This window comes from Dermochelys coriacea, chromosome 2 (genome assembly GCF_009764565.3).
Source record: "Dermochelys coriacea isolate rDerCor1 chromosome 2, rDerCor1.pri.v4, whole genome shotgun sequence".
Lineage (NCBI taxonomy): Eukaryota > Metazoa > Chordata > Testudines > Dermochelyidae > Dermochelys > Dermochelys coriacea.
In genome coordinates, this window is record NC_050069.1 from 211,606,614 (window position 1) to 211,622,542 (window position 15,929).

The 15,929-nt window shown below is 40.7% G+C and overlaps 1 protein-coding gene across 1 annotated transcript in view; it reads right to left on the reverse strand.

The window, feature by feature from the left end:
• DNAH11 (dynein axonemal heavy chain 11) overlaps positions 1–15,929 on the reverse strand; it is a 308,597-nt gene that overhangs the window by 227,685 nt on the left and 64,983 nt on the right. Inside the window, 6 exon segments of the mRNA XM_043507131.1 lie at positions 1,031–1,162; positions 4,660–4,733; positions 4,818–4,938; positions 13,816–13,967; positions 13,970–14,044; positions 15,422–15,584. Coding sequence (XP_043363066.1) covers positions 1,031–1,162; positions 4,660–4,733; positions 4,818–4,938; positions 13,816–13,967; positions 13,970–14,044; positions 15,422–15,584 — 717 coding nt within the window.

Here is a 15,929-nt window from a genome sequence, read left to right on the forward strand (position 1 = left end):
TTTACAAGGCTGATGTAACATGAAGGTGTCAACTGGATGCAAGTACTTTTCTCTTTAACATTACAACATAGCCTGTCAGACTTAGGTTTGATATACAGCTTTGATATACAGCATGGATACCACACACAATACAATATGCAATGTGTTTAGTACAACATAACTCTGCCTTCTCCCTGTTTTACTATCCATTGAGATGGCAAACAAAACATATACCTTTGTGGTTAGGCTACATATCTTTTACTGCATAACTCATTCTCAACATGCTTTAAAATTTCTGAAGCCACAGGTGAAATACAGTGCCAAAAGGAAACAGGGTTGTAGATGTACCCAGCCTCCAGGGTTCCCTGCTAGACTATCAGTGTTTAGTATGTGAACTACAGTAACTGTGATACCACCACTTTTGTCATGGACTCATAGGATGAAATCCCAGCGCCAATGAAATCTATGGAAATTTTGTTATTGAGTTCAATGGTACCAGAATTTCACTGCTAGTGTGAAGGGTGCACAGGGTGGTAGAGATCTGAAGGCAGAGCTAAGGCTGTTGTTTCGGTATCTTAAACTTTCTTTCCATACTTTGCAATGTATATTTGTTTTAACTCTCCATTTCCTTTACCCTAACACTGAATTTTCTTGTTTTCTGGATTTTTGGTCTGTCTTTTTTAAAAAAAAAACAAAAACAGAACCAAAAACGTCTGTAACAATGTTTTTTTATTCCTTAGGTAACTGATATATGTTTACAATCTACCCTTCAGCTTAAAGTTTTGGGGTTTTTTTTGTTTTGTTTTTATAATGCAAGCATTTTGAAAGTAGTTAAAATTGAGAATAGCAATATTTTGATCTTCATACTCCTATATACCATCTTTTTATAAATAATTTTTAAAAATTAGAACAAAAAGTTCCCACATTACAGCTTAGCTTTTAAACTTCCTTTAGAATAAAACTATGAATGCTTCAAGAAACCCTTAAGATAGTGCATTCAGAATAGTTTCCAGAGCTATAATGTGCCTTTAAAAAACAAATAAAACCACACTTCTTTGAGCAACCGTATTTCTTTGCGACACTGTTTTGTTTGTTTGTAATCTGGAACAACCACTTCAAAAAGATTTGCAGATTTCTGCATTTGTAAAATTTCTTCTTCCAATACCTCAAGCTCTTGATTTTCCTTGGAGAAAAAGAAGACTCATAGATTCATAGATACTAAGGTCAGAAGGGACCACTCTGATCATCTAGTCCGACCTCCTGCACAGCGCAGGCCACAGAATGTCACCCACCCACTCCTATGAAAAACCTCACCCATGTCTGAGCTATTGAAGTCCTCAAATCATGGTTCAAAACTTCAAGGAGCAGAGAAGCCTCCCTCCAGTCAACCATGCCCCATGCTACAGAGGAAGGCAAAAAAACCTCCAGGGCCTCTCCAATCTGCCCTGGAGGAAAACTCCCTCCCGACCCCAAACATGGCAATCAGCCAAACCCTGAGCACATGGGCAAGATTCACCAGCCAGATACCCAGGAAAGAGTTTTCTATAGTAAATCAGATCCCATCCATCTAATATCCCATCTCAGGGGATTTGGCCTATTTACCCTGAATATTTAAAGATCAATTACTTACCAAAATCCCATTATCCCATCATACCATCTCCTCCATAAACTTATCGAGTAGAATCTTAAAACCAGATAGATCTTTTGCCCCCACTGCTTCCCTTGGAAGGTTATTCCAAAACTTCACTCCTCTGATGGTTAAAAACCTTCGTCTGATTTCAAGTCTAAACTTCCTGGTGGCCAGTTTATACCCATTTGTTCTTGTGTCCACATTGGTGCTGAGCTTAAATAATTCCTCTCCCTCTCCTATATTTATCCCTCTGATATATTTATAGAGAGCAATCATATCTCCCCTCAACCTTCTTTTAGTTAGGCTAAACAAGCCCAGCTCCTTAAGTCTCCTTTCATAAGACAAGTTTTCCATTCCTCGGATCATCCTAGTAGCCCTTCTCTGTACCTGCTCCAGTTTGAATTCATCCTTTTTAAACATGGGAGACCAGAACTGCACACAGTATTCTAGGTGAGGTCTCACCAGTGCCTTGTATAACGGTACTAAAACCTCCTTATCCCTACTGGAAATGCCTCTCCTGATGCATCCCAAAACCGCATTAGCTTTTTTCACAGCCATATCACATTGGCAGCTCATAGTCATCCTATGATCAACCAATACTCCAAGGTCCTTCTCCTCTTCCGTTACTTCTAATTGATGCTTCTATAACTTATAACTAAAATTCTTGTTATTAATCCCTAAATGCATAACCTTACACTTCTCACTATTAAATTTCATCCTATTACTATTACTCCAGTTCACAAGGTCATCCAGATCCTCCTGTATAATATCCCGATCCTTCTCTGAATTGGCAATACCTCCCAGCTTTGTATCATCTGCAAACTTTATTAGCACACTCCCACTTTTTGTGCCAAGGTCAGTAACAAAAAGATTAAATAAGATTGGTCCCAAAACCGATCCCTGAGGAACTCCACTGGTAACCTCCCTCCAACCTGACAGTTCGCCTTTCAGTAGGACCCGTTGCAGTCTCCCCTTTAACCAATTCCTTATCCACCTTCTGATGTTCATATTGATCCCCATCTTCTCCAATTTAACTAATAATTCCCCATGTGGCACGGTATCAAATGCCTTACTGAAATCTAGGTAAATTAGATCCACTGCATTTCCTTTATCTAAAAAATCTGTTACTTTTTCAAAAAAGGAGATTAGATTGGTTTGGCACGATCTACCTTTTGTAAAACCATGTTGTATTTTGTCCCATTTACCATTGACTTCAATGTCCTTAACTAATTTCTCCTTCAAAATTTTTTCCAGGACCTTGCATACTACAGATGTCAAACTAACTGGCCTGTAGTTATCCGGATCACTTTTTTTTTCCTTTCTTAAAAATAGGAACTATATTAGCAATTCTCCAATCATTCGGTACTATTCCTGAGTTTACAGATTCATTAAAAATTCTTGCTAATGGGCTTGCAATTTCAGGTGCCAATTCCTTTAATATTCTTGGATGAAGATTATCTGGGCCCCCCGATTTAGTCCCATTAAGCTGTTTCAGTTTCGCTTCTACCTCTGATATGGTAATATCTACCTCTATATCCTCCTTCCCATTTGTCATGCTACCATTATCCCCAAGATCCTCTTTAGCCTTATTAAAGACTGAGGCCATGCCTAGATTATCTTTAACCTCCGCTCCTTCCTCAGTGTTAAGCGGCCCCACTTCTTCCTTCTTAGTTTTCTTCTTATTTATATGGCTATAGAACCTTTTACTATTGGTTTTAATTCCCTTTGCAAGGTCCAACTCTACTCGACTTTTAGCCTCTCTCACTTTATCCCTACATCTTCTGACCTCAATTAGGTAGCTTTCCTTGCTGATCCCTCCCATCTTCCACTCCCTGTATGCTTTCTGCTTCTTCTTAATCACCTCTCTAAGATGCTTGCTCATCCAGCTTGGTCTACAACTCCTTCCTATGAATTTTTTCCCCTTTCTTGGGATACAGGCTTCTGATAGCTTCTGCAGTTTTGATTTAAAGTAATCCCAGGCCTCCTCTACCTTTAGATCCATAAGTCCTTCAGTCCAATCCACTTCCCTAACTAATTTCCTTAATTTTTGAAAGTCAGCCCTTTTGAAATCAAAAACCCTAGTTGCAGATTTATTTTTGTTAATCCTTCCATTTAGTTTGAACTGAATTAGCTCATGATCACTTGAGCCAAGATTGTCCCCTACAACCATTTCTTCTATGAGGTCCTCGCTACTCACCAAAATTAAATCTAAAATGGCATCCCCTCTAGTCGGTTCAGCAACTACTTGATGAAGGAATCTATCAGCTATCGCATCTAGGAAAATCTGAGCCCTATTATTATTACTAGCACTGGTCCTCCAGTCTATATCTGGGAAGAAGACTCATGAATATAATTATAAAATAGGTCTAGGTAAGTTCAGAATGACAGTCAAATCAGTATATCTGAAAACAAAAGCCTACAGCAAATATTGTAGAGATGTTACATGTTTCACTTTCAGTCTTTGATATTTCAGAGGACTACAGGGTAGAATACACAGTTATATTCCATACGTATATACACAAAAACGTAGGGACTACAATGTAGAATTTCACTTAATGTATCACTTAATGTTGTTTTTGATTTCTTGTAATAAATACACAATTTTGCCTCTCTGGGCAAGTCACTTTTCTCATTATCAGTATAAAGTTGTTCTGTGAACTGAGTAAAAATTAGTACCATTTCAGGAGTTTTTTTTATATATAAAAGTATCACTAAGATGCACCTTTGTATGCATTTTGTACTATATATAGTACAGTATGCTTGCATGTTTCTTCAAAAAGAAGACATAGTGCAAAATGCATTCAAAAGTGCATCACACAAATACTTTTTAAAGGAATATGCAAGTACACAGTAAAAATAAAAAACAAATGCAATGTGTTTTTGGTAGTGGTTTTAAGAGCTACAGATAGAAATACAGCAGTTAAATCTCAAGCTCTATCAGTTCCATGTCAAATACAAAATGTGCAATTATTTTAATGCATAAACTGAAACTTTAATTTTATACTGAAAGATTTCTAGGAAAATGTGCATTTCTGTGATTTTCCCATTACCTTATCTAGACGTACATATGGATTTTTTGAATCAAAGCAAAAGGGAGCTTCTACTCTAAATCTATCTACTTCCTCTGATGAAAAGAAATACAGGCAATAAACGTAAATGATCTTATTCTCATCGGAAACATGTTAGAAAACTGAATTCAGAGTTCAGCTTACATCAAACGAAGCACATTTTTTTCTGATTAGTGTGACCTCAGAAGTCTGAAGAGGAGCAACTTCATGCTTTATGGATGCAGCAATTTTTTTGGTGGTATTCCATTTTTCAGGCAACTCCTGTTGAACAATGTAAAATTATCTCGTCTGAGACCTTTAAGATTTCACACAGCAGAATAGGTCACTTAGAAACCATCTATGCAAACTGTTGATATGACCTCAAATTTCTCGAATATTCAGGGAACAATTAACTTTCATTATTATTTCACAACTCAGCTCTTTTGGACAAAGAAATTGTGAAGGACATTTTAATAGCAAGTTAGACGTCGCAGGATTTTTTCCTTGCAGTGGCTTGGTAGGATTGATTTTAATAGCTGCAGCACAGCAAGTCAAACTTTTCTGAAAATACAGAATAACTAAAATGTGCTTCACTAAGCTATTCCATGTAGATTTTAGTATAATTACATAAAACATAAGCTACAAGGTACTAGGCACCTCTTACGCAGTGACTGGAGCACTCAACTCTCATTGCCTCGACATATCAGAGATTCAGAGGCCATTCAGGGGCTATTATATTGTAACAGTGCAGTCAGGATTAAAGCCCATTGTGCTAGACATACACAACCACACATGTGAAATCCCTGCCCTGAAAAATTAATCTAATTTGAAATATGATGCAACAAGTAGATAAGAAGCAGTAGATTTGGTATATCTTGGACTTTAGTAAGGCTTTTGATGCTATCTCAGATGATGTTCTCATAAATAAATTAGGGAAATACAACCTAGCTGGAGCTACTATAAGGTGGGTGGAGAACTGGTTGGAAAGACCATTCCCAGAGAGTAATTATCAGTGGTTCACAGTCAAGCTGGAAGGGCAGATCAAGTGGGGTCGTATGGGGATCAGTTCCGGGTCCAGTTCTGTTCAATATCTTCATCAGTTTATTTAGATAATGGCCACTTACAAAGTTTGCCGAGGATACCAAGCTGGGAAGGATTGCCAGTGCTTTCGAGTATAGGATTAAAATTCAAAATGATCAGACCATTTGTCTAGTTTGTCCAGAAGTAAATAGGATGAAGTTCAATTAGGACAAATGCAAAAGTACTCCACTTCAGAAGAAAATCAGTTGCACACATACAAAATGAAAAAGGAAAGACTGAGTATTGTGGAAAATGATTTGGGGGTTATAGTGGATCATAAGCTAAATATGAGTCAACAGTGTAACGCTGTTGCCAAAAAAAAAAAAAGAGCAAACATTCTGGGATGTATTAGCAGGAGTGTTGTAAGCAAGACACGATAAGTAATTATTCTGCTTTACTCTGCACTGATTAGGCCTCAACTGAGCAATGTGTCCAGTTCTGGGCACCACGTTTCAGGAAAGATGTGGATAAATTGGAAAAAGTCCAAAGAAGATCAATAAAAATGACTGAAGGTCTAGAAAACATGACCTATGAGGGGAGATTGAAAAAAAATGTGTTTGTTTAGTCTGGAGAAGAGAAGACTGAATGGGGACATAATCTACCAATGTGATATATGCCATCATGTGCCAGCAATGCCCCTCTGCCATGTACATTGGCCAAACTGGACAGTCTCTACGTAAAAGAATGAATGGACACAAATCAGATGTCAAGAATTATAACATTCAAAAACCAGTTGGAGAACACTTCAATCTCTCTGGTCACTCGATCACAGACCTAAGAGTGGCTATCCTTCAACAAAAAAGCTTCAAAAACAGACTCCAACGAGAGACTGCTGAATTGGAATTAATTTGCAAACTGGATACAATTAACTTAGGCTTGAATAGAGACTGGGAATGGATGAGTCATTACACAAAGTAAAACTATTTCCCCATGGTATTTCTCCCTCCCACCCCACCTCCCCACTGTTCCTCTGATATTCTTGTTAACTGCTGGAATTAGCCTACCTTGCTTGTCACCATGAAAGGTTTTCCTCCTTTCCCCCCCTGCTGCTGGTGATGGCTTATCTTAAGTGATCACTCTCCTTACAGTGTGTATGATAAACCCATTGTTTCATGTTCTCTGTGTGTGTGTATATAAATCTCTCCTCTGTTTTTTCCACCAAATGCATCCGATGAAATGAGCTGTAGCTCACGAAAGCTTATGCTCTAATAAATTTGTTAGTCTCTAAGGTGCCACAAGTACTCGTTTTCTTTTTGCGAATACAGACCAACACGGCTGCTACTCTGAAACCTGTCATTATGCAAGGCACTGAATTTAGCCGTATAGAGTGGAAATCTGTCAACTTCATGAAAAAACTCGCACAGATACAGACAGACATCTTCCTCTCCAAATGCAAACAGATGGACATCATACCGAAAGGACTGAAGGTAAAAAATCCATTACAATCTACATACCACACAGACTATGCTGACAGCTTGTGCCACACACTCTCAAAGAAACTGCGGAACCACCTGATCAACATCCTCTACAGCAAACAGGGAAAGATTAAGAATGAGCTCTCAAAACTGGATACTCTCATAAAGAACCAACCTTCCACACAAACTTCCTCGTGGCTGGACTTTACAAAAACTAGACAAGCCATTTACAAAACACACTTTGCTTCTCTACAAAAGAAAAAGGACACTAAGCTATCTAAACTACTATATGCCACAAGGGGCCACAACAATGGTTCCCGTAACCCACCCAGCAATATTGTTAATCTATCCAACTATACTCTTAGCCCAGCAGAAGAATCTGTCCTATCTCGGGGCCTCTCCTTTTGCCCCTCCACCCCCACGAACATGATACAGTTCTGTGGTGACCTAGAATCCTATTTTCGACGTCTCAGACTCAAGGAATATTTCCAACACACCTCTGACCAACACATTAACCCACAGAGACCTTCCTGCCAACACTACAAAAAGAAGGATTCTGGGTGGACTCCTCCTGAAGGTCGAAACAGCAGCCTGGATTTCTACATAGACTGCTTCCGCCGACGTGCACGAGCTGAAATTGTGGAAAAGCAGCATCGCTTACCCCATAACCTCAGCCATGCAGAACACAGTGCCATCCACAGCCTCAGAAACAACTCTGACATCATAATCAAAAAGGCTGACAAAGGAGGTGCTGTCGTCATCATGAATAGGTCGGAGTATGAACAAGAGGCTACTAGGCAGCTCTCCAACACCACTTTCTACAAGCCATTACCCTCTGATCCCACTGAGAGTTACCAAAAGAAACTACAGCATTTGCTCAAGAAACTCCCTGAAAAAGCACAAGAACAAATCCGCACAGACACACCCCTGGAACCCCGACCTGGGGTATTCTATCTGCTACCCAAGATCCATAAACCTGGAAATCCTGGACGCCCCATCATCTCAGGCATTGGCACCCTGACAGCAGGATTGTCTGGCTATGTAGACTCCCTCCTCAGGCCCTTCGTTACCAGCACTCCCAGCTATCTTCGAGACACCACTGACTTCCTGAGGAAACTACAGTCCATTGGTGATCTTCCTAAAAACACCATCCTAGCCACTATGGATGTAGAAGCCCTCTACACCAACATTCCACACAAAGATGGACTACAAACCGTCAGGAACAGTATCCCCGATACTGTCACGGCTAACCTGGTGGCTGAACTTTGTGACTTTGTCCTGACCCATAACTATTTCACATTTGGTGACAATGTATACCTTCAAATCAGCGGCACTGCGATGGGTACCCGCATGGCCCCACAGTATGCCAACATTTTTATGGCTGACTTAGAACAACGCTTCCTCAGCTCTCGTCCCCTAATGCCCCTACTCTACTTGCGCTACATTGATGACATCTTTATCATCTGGACCCATGGAAAAGAAGCTCTTGAGGAATTCCACCATGATTTCAACAATTTCCATCCCACCATCAACCTCAGCCTGGACCAGTCCACACAAGAGATCCACTTCCTGGACACTACGGTGCTAATAAGCGATGGTCACATAAACACCACCCTATATCGGAAACCTACTGACCGCTATTCCTACCTACATGCCTCTAGCTTTCATCCAGATCATACCACTCGATCCATTGTCTACAGCCAAGCGCTACGATATAACCGCATTTGCTCCAACCCCTCAGACAGAGACAAACACCTACAAGATCTCTATCATGCATTCCTACAACTACAATACCCACCTGCTGAAGTGAAGAAACAGACTGACAGAGCCAGAAGAGTACCCAGAAGTCACTTACTACAGGACAGGCCCAACAAAGAAAACAACAGAAAGCCACTAGCCATCACCTTCAGCCCCCAACTAAAACCTCTCCAACGCATCATCAAGGATCTACAACCCATCCTGAAGGACGACCCATCACTCTCACAGATCTTGGGAGACAGACCAGTCCTTGCTTACAGACAGCCCCCCAATCTGAAGCAAATACTCACCAGCAACCACACACCACACAACAGAACCACTAACCCAGGAACCTATCCTTGCAACAAAGCCCGTTGCCAACTCTGTCCACATATCTATTCAGGGGACACCATCATAGGGCCTAATCACATCAGCCACACTATCAGAGGCTCGTTCACCTGCGCATCTACCAATGTGATATATGCCATCATGTGCCAGCAATGCCCCTCTGCCATGTACATTGGCCAAACTGGACGGTCTCTACGTAAAAGAATGAATGGACACAAATCAGATGTCAAGAATTATAACATTCAAAAACCAGTTGGAGAACACTTCAATCTCTCTGGTTACTCGATCACAGACCTAAGAGTGGCTATCCTTCAACAAAAAAGCTTCAAAAACAGACTCCAACGAGAGACTGCTGAATTGGAATTAATTTGCAAACTGGATACAATTAACTTAGGCTTGAATAGAGACTGGGAATGGATGAGTCATTACACAAAGTAAAACTATTTCCCCATGGTATTTCTCCCTCCCATCCCACCCCCCACTGTTCCTCCGATATTCTTGTTAACTGCTGGAACTAGCCTACCTTGCTTGTCACCATGAAAGGTTTTCCTCCTTTCCCCCCTTGCTGCTGGTGATGGCTTATCTTAAGTGATCACTCTCCTTACAGTGTGTATGATAAACCCATTGTTTCATGTTCTCTCTCTGTGTGTGTGTGTGTGTGTGTGTGTGTGTGTGTGTATAAATCTCTCCTCTGTTTTTTCCACCAAATGCATCCGATGAAGTGAGCTGTAGCTCACGAAAGCTTATGCTCTAATAAATTTGTTAGTCTCTAAGGTGCCACAAGTACTCCTTTTCTTTTTATAAAAAAGTTGTTACAAGGAGGAGGGAGAAAAATTGTTCTCTTTAACCTCTGAGGATAGGACAAGAAACAATGGGCTTAAAATGTAGCAAGGGCAGTTTAGGCTGGACATTAGGAGAAACTTCCTAACTGTCAGGGTGGTTAAGCACTGGAATAAATTGCCTAGGAAGGTTGTAGAATCTGTCGTTGGAGATTTTAAAGAGCAGGTTAGACAAACACCCGTCAGGGATGATCTAGATAAAACTTAGTCCTGCCTGGAGTGCAGGAGACTGGACTACAAGACCTTTCAAGGTTCCTTCCAGTCCAATGATTAAGTAAGCATAAGAAATTATTGGAAAGGAAGAGGATGAAGTTAACAAGAATAAGATCATATGGTTACATATTTTTGCTGTGTGCACAACTTTGATGGTCCTTAGTCATCTGAAAGTTTTTTCCAGAAGTTATATCCACAAAAATCAGCAACCAAGTCAACATTTGGTTGGTTGATGATTTCTAGACATCACAACAAAAGGTCTTGAGAAGTTTGATATGGAGGGTCGAGGGGCAGAGTGGGAAGGGAAGAGTATAACCAACATTAATTTCCAGAAATGACTCAGCAAGATAATGCAATGATTTGCTAGTCTGTAATGAAAACATTGTAACTGTGATGCTGGAATCACTGGGTCAAGTGATTTAGTGTCCCTAAAACTCATGCATTCAGCTGAAGCAAATAGGGCAATGAACAATTAACTTCTGTAAATGCAATTAAGACAAGATTAAGTTCTTTTAAAATTAATAAGTTAATTTTCAATTTTTCATGGAAGATCTACGCATGAGGAAATTATGAGTTCCAGGTTGCCAATTTTTCACGTTAGTTTCTTCTAGGCAAGAGCTTGTTAGCAAAACAATGACACACAACCCTTTATAAGAAACATAGGCTATCTGTAGTTTGACAGCCAGATCAAAGTGGAAAAGATTAATTTGCTACATTTCTGGGGAGGTGGGAAACCCCACTCCAAAAAAGAAGGACAGTGCTATGGAAGCTGGTCCCGGCCCTCTCATTGGTGGGTGGATGGGAGAGAAATGAGCAAACAGGAGCTGGGCAGAGAAATGGCAGGCTCAACTTCCTGTGGCAAGCTCTCCTGGGAAGAAGGTACAGCACACAGTCATGTGAGCACCAATTAGCTATGGTAATAGCAGCAGGGACACAGCCAGCAGCGAATCAGCTCTGGACTCAGGGACAAGCCCAAGGCACCCTAAGCATGTGGTTCCTCAAGCATGCATTGCACTGCATGTAGGAATCAGACAGAGCTAAAAGGGAATGAGATGCTTCACTCCGTGACTGAGAGGCTGAAGCTGGCGCAAAAGCTGGATAAGATGTGGCAGCAGCTGGCAGCAGTTTTGTTTGTGCTGAGAGGGAGGGACAGATGAAAGCTGCTATAGAAAAGATCACACAGAAAGCTGCCTGGACTCAGCAAGGAAGCAAAGGTAACCTTTGTTTGGGACTGAGACACACTCCTGGGGGAATTCTGCACCAAAAAAATAAAGATTCTGTAGCAAAAAATTAAAAATTCTGCATGCAATATTATAAAATTCTGCATGTTTTATTTGTCAAAACAGAATATAATCCCTCTGGTTTCAATTATTTCGGTAATTTATTTAAACTACAATACAATGGATGGAGAATGAGAGTGGGGAGCATTGGAGGAAATCCCCAAACCTCCTTGCCTAACGGTAATGTAACTAGGTTTGATCCTTTATTTCTAGTTATTAGTCAACAAATATATGCAGCCATGTGCTCAGTGTTACATCATAGGCAACTGAAGAGCAAGTGAGGGCTGTGGAATCAAACTCACAATTTATATTAGCTACTGAATATCTCCAGAAAGGTCAGTAGCAAACTGTTCATGATGCACATTCTGATGGTCAACCTTTTTGGACTGAAGATATTTCCTATTTCTAATCACAAAATCAACATAAGCATTTATAAGGCCATACTGTCCTTTACACCACTCTGGCAATGTAAAGGAGCCTTAAAACTTTTACACCTGTTTTATACTCCTCAGGGAATTCACAAAGAGATGGGAACAATGCACTAAGCAGGCACGCTGCTAAATTCTGCTCTGCCCGAGGGGACAGTGCTTGTCCCACGCCTAACACCCTGAAGCCCTGCCCCTCCATGCCAAGCCTGCTGCAATAGCGAGTGAGAGGGATAGAGAGAGAGAGTGTGTGTGTGTGTGTGTCTCTCTCTCTCTCACACACACACACACACACCCACCCACCCACCCTGGAAAGCCCCCCAACCTTGGGCAGTGATTTACATCTCTATTGGCTGCTCCAGGTGCCCAAACCAACCTGCCTGTGCTGCCAGGGAGGGACACGTGACCATTCTGATGGGGAAGCAAAGGGAAATGGCAAGTAGTAATTTTTCTGCATAGAAACAAAGAAATCTACAGGGGACATGAATTTTGTGCACAAACAGTGACGTAGAATTCCCCCAAGAATAGACACAGACATTGCCGATAAAGTTGAGTGTTTGTTACTGATAAGTGGTTGGAATGCTTTCTAGATGAATTCCTGACTCCCCAATAGGCAGACGGAGGGGGTATGTACCCCAAGGTGAGTCATAGGTGCTAAGAACTCACTAGTAACAAAGGGGTCCCCCTACTGCATTTCATAAATGCAAGTAAAAATAAATGTGACAAGCCAAATTGAGTTTTGGAAAACAGGATGTGTATTGCCTATATTAGCTGCTGATTTCACTATAAACCTTTACAAAAGTAATTTCTCTTTCCAAAAAAAGTTCACATTGTTCTAGACCATTTTAGAACTCAGAATTTTGTGCACGAAATGCTGTTTTTGCACTGAGATAAGAAATTTAAAATATTTTATGCAAATTCCTTTTTGTCTCATCCTCCCCACCCCCAAAAGAAAATTCAAATTCAAAGTTTTCTAGGCAAGACTGAGATGTTGGTAGGAAGAGGGAAGCTCTTTGGAAAAATTGCCCTCAATAATATAAATATTATAGTGAAGGCATCTTCCCTAGTTTGTAGCCTTGGAGTCTTTTTATACTCCTCAATGCTATTGGATGCCCAAAGTAACATGGTGGCAAAAAGCCCCAATTTCCATCAGCAATTGGCCAGAAGATTGCACCTTATGCTATCAGCCTCAGACCTTGCTACCGCTACCCATGCATATGTAACCTTGAAGCTTGATTGTCTTCAAAGCCACACAACCTGAAAAAGTTTCAAATGGTACAAAATGCAAGAGCCTGCTTAGCAACCCAGACCATTATGATCATCACTCCACTGACTCCCCAGAGTCCACAGTTCAGTGCAAGGTTTCTGTCCTGATATTCCAAGTCTTTCATGGGATTGGCCCTAGATGCCTGAGAAGTTCCTTCTCCATCCATGATCATAATAGCCATATTTCACTGAAATCATGAAAAGTCAGCTCCTAGGGGGTGGCTTGCAAGTGCAGGGGACAGAACTTTCACAGGAACTGGACCTAGTCTATGGAACTCACAGTCTGAGGTGGCAAAAATGGACTATGGTCTCCATCCTGTTCAGAACTAAATTGCAAACAGTTCTCTGACTTCGTTTTCCCCTCAATAAGTTCTTCACATACAAAGAAAACAAATAAATTCAAACATTTTATAAGAGCTATGTTTTCTATGGCTGGGAAGAAAGTGACTGCAATTATAAATTTCTACATGATCGTGAAATGCTCAGATAGAATGGCGAGGGGCCATATACATACATAAGTATGGAGTGTTCTTTTTTATTTTTAATCTTACAGTACCTCTAACTGGACATAAACTTGGTCTGACATCTTCTGTCCATAGCTTTCCAACAGTGTAATAGTCTCTTTTAGAGGTTCAAAGAGCTCATCAGTAGATGCCTGTTTGTCTCTTACAGCCAGGAGATGTCCCATGATTTCTACTAGTCCATTATATCTCTTTCATTCACTTCTTTTTGGAGTCCAGTATCTGTCACTTCTATGAACTCTTCTAAGTCAGTCAGACTATCAAAAGAGAAGAAAATAAGATTTCAACTCTGAAAACCTTTTTTTTTTTAAATGAATGTGATCCAATGTACAATGATTTTTAAATTTCATTTCCATTATGGTTACTTACCTTTTTCATTCAGAATATCTTAAAACAGTTTTGGCCTGACTTTTAAAGGTGCTGAGCACCTGCAGCTTAGATTGAAAGCAATGAGAATTGCCAGTGCTCAGCAATTTTGAAAGTCAGGTCATTTACACCCAATTAAAAAGCACTGTTAAAAGTCTATCCCATTATACACAAATATTTTAAAACATCCAGATTTAAGATTGCATATTAGCAGCACAAATTCTGCCTGGATGTACAGTCTGTCAAACTGGGAGGAGCGGTAGATATGCTGGAGGGTAGGGACAGGATACAGAGGGACCTAGACAAACTAGAGGATTGGGCCAAAAGAAATCTGATGAGGTTCAACAAGGACAAATGCAGAGTCCTGCACTTAGGACGGAAGAATCCCATGCACTGCTACAGACTAGGGACCAAGTGGCTAGGCAGCAGTTCTGCAGAAAAGGACCTAGGGGTGACAGTGGACGAGAAGCTGGATATGAGTCAACAGTGTGCCCTTGTTTCCACGAAGGCTAATGGCATTTTGGGCTGTATAAGTAGGGGCATTGCCAGCAGATGGAGGGACGTGATCATTCCCCTCTATTCGTCATTGGTGAGGCTTCATGTGGAGTACTGTGTCCAGTTTTGGGCCCAACACTACAAGAAGGATGTGGAAATATTGGAAAGAGTCCAGTGGAGGGCAACAAAAATGATTAGGAGGCTGGAGCACATGATTTACAAGGAGAGGCTGAGAGAACTGGGATTGTTTAATCTGCAGAAGAGAAGAATGAGAGGGGGATTTAATAGCTGCTTTCAACTACCTGAAAGAGGGTTCCAAAGAAGATGGATCTAGACTGTTCTCAGTGGTACCAGATGACAGAACAAGGAGTAATGGTCTCAAGTTGCAGTGGGGGAGGAGGTTTAGGTTGGATATTAGAAAACACTATTTCAATAGGAGGGTGGTGAAGCACTGGAATGGGTTACCTAGGGAGGTGGTGGAATCTCCTTCCTTAGAGGTTTTCAAGGTCAGGCTTGACAAAGCCCTGGCTGGGATGATTTAGTTGGGGACTGGTCCTGCTTTGAGCAGGGGTTTGGACTTGATGACCTCCTGAGGTCCCTTCCAACCCCGATATTCTATGATAAACAATTTTAAGGTAATAAAGGTTGCACAGAGTGTAAATCAGAGCAAAATTCAGTTTACTGAAGTATTACATTATTTAATAGATATTAATGACTATTAAGAAGAAAACAGCAAGTTAGAATTATTCTGAAAATAATAGGATGCATTTTATCTGTCAATGACAAATCTCAAAAGATGTTCCTTGAACATCCAGCTCCATTTCTTAATAATGTTTAACAAACTCATTCTGAAAGGTTTCACATCCACCTTAAACCAGCTTTCAAATGTTTTGAAGACTTCAAACTTGCTCATCTGAATGTAAAGATTCTCATAGATGTCAATCTACAGCAGATAAAAGATTATATTACATACACAAACAATTACAACCCATTCTTAACGGGGACCACATCCTGAAAGAACCTTTCCAAAACTCCCTCTTCTGGCCTTCAAACGAACACTCCCAATCTCACCAAACTCATCATCAGGAGCAAGCTCCCCACAGACCAGGACACACCAACTCAGAGCAGCACCAGATCCTGCCAGAACAACCGATTCAAAACTTGCAGACATATCTCCACTGCTACAATGATAAACCATCCCCCACACAACACATCTTTCAAGAGCCACGGGTCCTACATGTGCCTACAATATGCAATATACCTCATCCAGTGCATCAAATGCTCCAAT